The following is a 6,681-nucleotide window of genomic DNA, read 5'->3' as shown; positions in this document are numbered from 1 at the left end:
AGTTGTCCCCAACCTCCTCATGCATGCTATAATGCACTTCTATGTCTATGCATACATGTGTATATGCAAGTGTGTATACACATACATTCACACTACATATAAGCAAATGATAGTAAACTAGTCCATCTTATCTGAAATATTGAAAAATAAATACAAGGGCACGTATCTGTATCCCACAGCAGTTTTAACCCCACTGTGCTGGTTTCATGTCAAGTTAACATAGGTTAGAGCCATTTGGTAAGAGGGCCTCTCAATGGAGAAAATGGCCTCACCAGATTGACCTGTAGGCAGTTGTGTCTGTAGGACTGATGTGGGAGGGCCCAGACCATTGTGGGTAGTGCCACCCTGGGCTGGTGGTCCTGAGTTCTATAGAGAGCAGGCTGGGCAAACTAGTAAGCAGCACCCCTCTGTCGTAATCTCCCCATCAGTTCCTGCCCTGACTTCTCTTGATGATGCCGTGATCTGCGAGGTGAAATCAGCCCTTTCCTCCACATGTTGTTTTTGGTCCTGGTGTTTTTATCCCAGTCACAGAAATCTTAACTAAGACACTTGCCCGTCCAAACCTCCCAATACAATCACTCAGTGGGAGATTTGTAAGTCAGGTGGTGACTCACCGTGGGCCTCGGCGACAAACGGAAAGATAGCACTAACCTAGACACGGCAAACCAGAGCGTCATCAGTTTACTCTTGGGCCATGAGCATGAGGGTGACCAATGTCTTGTTCTTTCCTTCCGGGTAGGTTGGCCTCATCCAGCTCGAGCAGGAGCAGCTGTTCATCCAGCCCCTCAACAACTCGGGAGGCCCATTCAGTGGAAGGGAGCACCTGATCAGGCGCAAATGGTCCTCTGCCCCCAACCCGTCTCCCGAAGTCGAGGAACCCAGGCAGCCCTGCAAAGTTGTGACAGGTGAGTCTAGGCAGTGGAGGGGTTGGAATGGCGCACACGGAGCTGACACCCTGTGGGCTCACGTGCGATGAAGGGAGGACTTGCCTTCTTTGGGCCATCACGTGCCACATGATGGCAGGGATATAGTTCAGAGAAGGACTTTATTAGTCAACGTCCTTACTACTTGAACATCATGGAGTGATGCATTCAGATTGAGACGACTACAATGTCACCAGATGATAGAACCTTATAGGACCACAGCTGTATTTATCAGCTATTGTTAATAGAAATTGCTGTTGGCATATGAGGATATTTTGAAAGCTGCTCTATTGTCCCCAAAGCCACCTTCTTTCTGTGTATATTAGTGTTGACATTTCAGAAGCCCTTTGAGAAGTTTTATATCTGCAAAGAACCCAGGATCTCATTGAAACAGAGCCTTAGTTTTCTGTTTTGTTTTTGCAAGATAGGGTTTCTCAGTGTATCCCTGGCTGTCCTGGTTTGTAGACCAGGCTGTCCTTGAACTCAGAGATCCATCTGCCTCTGCCTCTCAAGTGAGGGGATTAAAGGTGTGTGCCTTAATGGCCAGCTTCAGAGCCTTAGTTTTAAGCATTAGGAACAAGTAGAAAACAGAACACCTTATTACCAAGCACCAGGTTAGCAGCCTAGCTGGGATACAATTTTCTCTGGTGAGCCCCTAACTCCAAGCTTACCTGCATTTTCATACGTTGGTCCTCAGCCTCAGATGCGGTAGTGAGAGTTGCCTGGGCAACCTATGAAACCCTGGGCCAGCAACTTCTGCAGTGCCTGGAACTTTTCAGTATATATATCATCCAGCGTCATGTCAGACCTGTGGTGTCTAGAGTGTCCTAGCCTGATCTAGTCACTGGGGATTCAGATACATGATAATGTATGAAAACCACTGCTTAAAAGGGGCTGTTTAGGAACTGGGGAGATGGCTCCGTTGGTAAAGTACATGAAACAATCATGAAGACCTATAACCCACATAACAAACAGGGTATTGGAGGTGCATGTCTATAACGGGGGGCAGGGACAAGTGGATTCCCAGAGATGGCTGACCAGTTAGCCTCGCTGAATTAGTGAGTGCCAGGTTCGGCGAGAGAAGGTCTCAGAAAATAAGGGGGTAACAGGTAGTTGCCTGCTGTAGACCTCCAGTCTTCATGCACCGGAATCCACATTGAGCACACACAGATACGCCCCATACCCCAGTGTCATTTACTTAGCTGTGGGTTATCAGGTATTTAAGACTCTTTCACGGTGCTGGGCCACTATTAGTTTGCTTGGAAATGTTCCCTGGCACAGGTGGATAACCTGCATTGTCCAGGTGGCATTTCTTCCTGGGCTGGGACCTGCTTCTAGAGCTCTGGGTTTGTCTTTCTATGCAGATGTAATATGACTCAGTTTGGTGTTCTAGTGACTCTGGAACTAGGTCAGGATTGCTTTGCAGTACAGCTCAGCCATTGCCCGAAGCTTGCTGTTACCCTTGTGCTGTCTGCCTGTGGTAAAGCTGGTTAGCAGTGACCGTGATGAGTAAGTCCAAGGAACAAGAACGCTGCCCCAATTACAGACCTCGGCATAAAATAAACAGTCACTAAAATACCCTTTAATGGTATTCAGGGCCTTTTGACTCATGGGTATGAACTTTGTAGGTTGGTTTCATCGGATCATTTTTTTTTCCCCCATTGCCTGCTTTATAGTGAGCAGCTGTTTATGGTAGTAAATGTGCGCTGTCTGCAGCTGATCTGCATGGACAGGTTCAGAGGCTGTGACTTCACTATGTTCCTTCTCAGACCTATCTGCGTGTTGGCTTCAGCTGGCGAGCTTGGCCAGCTACTCGTGTCTATCTGATATAGCTTGTCTGGAGTATAACCTGGACATCTGACCATGACAATCCCAGGTGGTTGTAGGAGGAGGAAGGCAGCTTGTTTGTTTCCCCACTGCTCAGCCGCGAAATAATCACACAGAAACTATATTATTTAAATCACTGCTTGGCCCATTAGCTCTCACTTCTTACTGGCTAACTCTTACATCTTAATTTAACCCATTTCTATTAATCTGTGTATCATGACGTGTCTGTGGCTTACAGGGTAAAGTTCCATCCGGGCAGTGGGGCTATATGGCTTCTTCCTGACTCTACCTCCTTTTCCCCCAGCATTCAGCTTAGTTTTCCTTGCCTAACTAAGTTCTGCCTTGCTATAGGTCCAAAGCAGTTTCTTTATTCATTAATGGTAATCACAGCATACAGAGGGGAATCCCACATCAGATGGTACTAACATTTGCCTGGTGGTGAACACCACCCACTGGCAGAGATGTTCAACTCTTTGATGTCGGGATATGTGGTTGTTAATCTGTAAGTGTATTGAGGATATCCATCGTTATCCTGGGAAGCATGTGGCGTGCAGGTTAGACACTCCTCAGCAGGAGAACAGCATCTGTGAGTCATCGAGAGGGTATTTTCTCAGACAAGAATCTCCACATAGAGCCACACAGTGACATGCAGGGCAGATGGGTTTTTTTTTCTCCTCACTCAAGCCAGCACCCCATCAGCTGCCAGTCTGTGACCCGCAGCCCGGCATGTCTGCCAGTGAGCTAATGGGATGTTTATCTGATGACCTGCTTCCATCCTCTTCGAGGGAGGGACAATTAGAATTGCTGAGCAAATCGCAAATGGTGCTTGTGTTTGCATTTTTGGGCTCGCAGCTGGTTTGGGAACACGCTTTGGCCTGCTTAGCCATTAATGGAGGAAATAAAATGCGCGGTCAGGGTGGGGTGGATGTGGTAGGAACTATGAGCAGCTATGCAGGCTGCAGAGAAATCTCTGAATTGGCCTCAAAAACAAGTTTTTCTCTCTTTCTCCCAAATCTTATAGCAGCTTCCTCCAAGTGGCGGTAGCACAAGTGTGTAGCTCAGATAGAATACACGCCTCTGGAGGTAGGGCGTGACACTGAAGACAGAAATGTACCTGGATTTATTTGGTCCTTTTGTTTTGCATGCCATCCTCAGTCCATGCTTCTACCATGTTGAGAATGATGTTGGGTCTTTTACTGGACTTAACTATTAAGACTTTTCTCATTCGGATTAGCTTTCTAACCCTGGGCTGTAGAACTCTGGGAAAATTAACTTCCTGGCACACTAACAAAGTGCATTCTTGAAGTTTTCTATAAAGGGTTATCAGATTAATCCCAGGGTAGCATGTTCTGTCTAGCTGAATAAAGTGACTATTGGTTAACTGAGCCGTGTTACTTGATCCCTAGACTTGACCCCAGAGTAGCTCCTTCAGGTGAGGAGGAATCTAACAGGTCTTTCCTGAGTCTCTGAACCTATCTGAAAGATGGACTTCAGTAACTATCTAGTAGCTTGTGTCTGGATAGCCCAACACAGCCAAGGCCCCCACGGGGAGAAAGAACTTCCTTCCCAGAGATGCTACTGAGCTTTCGTTTCTGGGAAGCTTTGTGGGCTCCTGGTGTGGGCTGATCCTTTTTCCTCCCAGGAATTTCTTTTTGAAACTCCATAATCTGATCCACAAAAATAAAACTCTAGTTTGCAACATGGCAGGGATATATGGGGTCTACAGACTTCTTTGTTTTGGGTACAATCATGAAGGCCCCCCTTTTTTGTTGTTGTTTTTTTTATTTGACAGCTAAAATGGCACTTCAGATATGCTGAAATGCTTCTTGAATTTTAAGTGGTCACTTTGACCTCAAAACTCTGTCTTTTTTATGTTTAATTTCTCCATGTTCAATCTAGAACCTTCCACAGCTGTCTTCGAGGCATCAAGTACCAATTTGACTTCTTTACTGTGGTTGGTGTCACGTGCGTGTGGTAGCAGTAAACGAGAAGATAAGTTTGCAAAGAGGCATTTTAAAAACAGGAACTCATCACAGTTTTTTTTTAATTGAGTTATTTTTTTTATTGAGAAAAAAAAATTTCCGCCTCCTCCCAGCCTCCCACTCCTCCCACCCTCCCCCCACTCCTCTCCCCCTCCCTCTCGAGTCTGAAGAGCAGTCAGGGTTCCCTGCCCTGTGGAAAGTCCAAAGTCCTCCCCCCTCCATCCTGGTCTAGGAAGGTGAACATCCAAACTGGCTAGGCCCCCACAAAGCCAGAACAAGAAGTAGGACCAAACCCAGTGCCATTGTCCTTGGCTTCTCAGCAACCCTCATTGTCTGCCATATTCAGAGAGTCCGGGTTTATCCCCTGCTTTTTCAGTCACAATCCAGCTGGCCTTGGTGAGCTCCCAATAGATCAGCCCCACTGTCTCCGTGGGTGGGTGCACCCCTCTTGGTCCTGACTTCCTTGCTCATCTTCTCCCTCCTTCTGTTCCTCATTGGTACTTTGGGAGCTTAGTCCAGTGTTCCAGTGTGGGTCTCTGTCTCTATCTCCATCCATTGCCAGATGAAGGTTCTATGGTGATATGCAAAATATTCATCAGTATGGCTATAGGATTTTGAGTGATGATGTGCTCATTAGAATATAAGTCTGCCCCAGACCACTGAGGTATGTTTACAAAATTCCGTTATAACTGCTTTGCGTAATTATTAGTTGTTTTCTGGTGCATATATAGTAATATAAAATCATCTTTGATGAATGTCTAAAAGGTTCTGTGACTTTTTTACAAACTGTGTATGCTAATTGTATAACATTTGCATGTCTAATCATGCATATATATATGCTAATACATAGCTGGTCAGGACTTGGGCTTCATCTCAATTAAGATTCATTAGTAGAAACAAAAGCCATCACTGGCCTGGGCTCACAGGGTTGATGGGAGAAGCAGGAGGTTGGACTTCAGGTTAGGTGTGACCTATCTTATTTTTATATAATGTCTTAGTCCCCAGCTTTCCCCTCTCAACTGACAGAGGCAGCTCCATGGGGCAAAGGTCTTCTACTGAACTGGGATATGAGGTAGGCTGGTTTGGGTTACTGTCAGGTTACTGCTTTCTAATGTGTGGCGTCAGGATCATATCAGCTTTCAGAAGTGTTCAGTTCCCAGTCCCCTGGTGACTCTGTGGCACTTTCCTCCTGCACTCCCTGCCCTGGCTTCCAGCAGGCTACGATGCTCTAGGCTTAAATGTGGTGCTATTTAGGCTTATGCATGCTCACCTGGGGCTAACCCCACAGTGGATGATGTGGCAGCTTCCTTGGTTCCCAGCCTGGGGGTGTCAAACTTCCTTGTCACAGGAGTCTCATGTCAGATAACTTGCAAATCAGATATTTATATTATAATACATAGCAGTAGTAAAATTACAGTTATGAAGTATCGATGAAATAATTTTATGTTTGGGGGTCACCACACCATGGGGAACTGTATTAAAGGGTCGCAACATTAGGAAGGTTGAGAACCACTGCTCTAGACTTTGAGATGTTATCTCATTGATTAGAGTTTAATAATTAATAATAATGATGACAAATGATAATAGACAATAATATATTATTTTTTCTGATTGTGCCCGGTAGTTTATTGTTGGAAACAGTGGCCTTTTATGTTTTGTATTTTATCTGTGATAAGAAACTTGAAGAAACGGGTGGATGCTGGGGAGCTTTGCCATGCCAGCATGAGGGCTGGAGGCCAGGTCCCCAGTACCTGTATGAATGCCAGATAGGCATAATGGCATGTGAGACTAGCTGTATTGGTGAGCTCGGGGTTCCAGTGAGAAACCCTGCCTCACTGTATGTGGTGGAGAGTGATTGAGGAAGAAACCGTATGTCAACTTCCGGCTTCCACACTCACATGCATAGACATGCATACACACCTCTCCACCTATATCCATACACATGCATA

At 45.8% G+C, this 6,681-nt stretch overlaps 1 protein-coding gene across 1 annotated transcript in view; it reads left to right on the top strand.

Moving 5' to 3' along the window:
* Positions 1-6,681, top strand: part of Adamts17 (ADAM metallopeptidase with thrombospondin type 1 motif 17) — a 302,714-nt gene that overhangs the window by 11,723 nt on the left and 284,310 nt on the right. The window contains exon 3 of the mRNA XM_005357779.2: positions 740-905. Within this exon, the coding sequence (XP_005357836.1) occupies positions 740-905 (166 nt within the window). The remainder of the gene's footprint in view (positions 1-739; positions 906-6,681) is intronic.

This window comes from Microtus ochrogaster, chromosome 22 (genome assembly GCF_000317375.1).
Source record: "Microtus ochrogaster isolate Prairie Vole_2 chromosome 22, MicOch1.0, whole genome shotgun sequence".
Taxonomy (NCBI): domain Eukaryota; kingdom Metazoa; phylum Chordata; class Mammalia; order Rodentia; family Cricetidae; genus Microtus; species Microtus ochrogaster.
The sequence above is the reverse complement of the archived record's forward strand: the minus strand, read 5'-3'. Positions and strand labels throughout refer to the sequence as shown.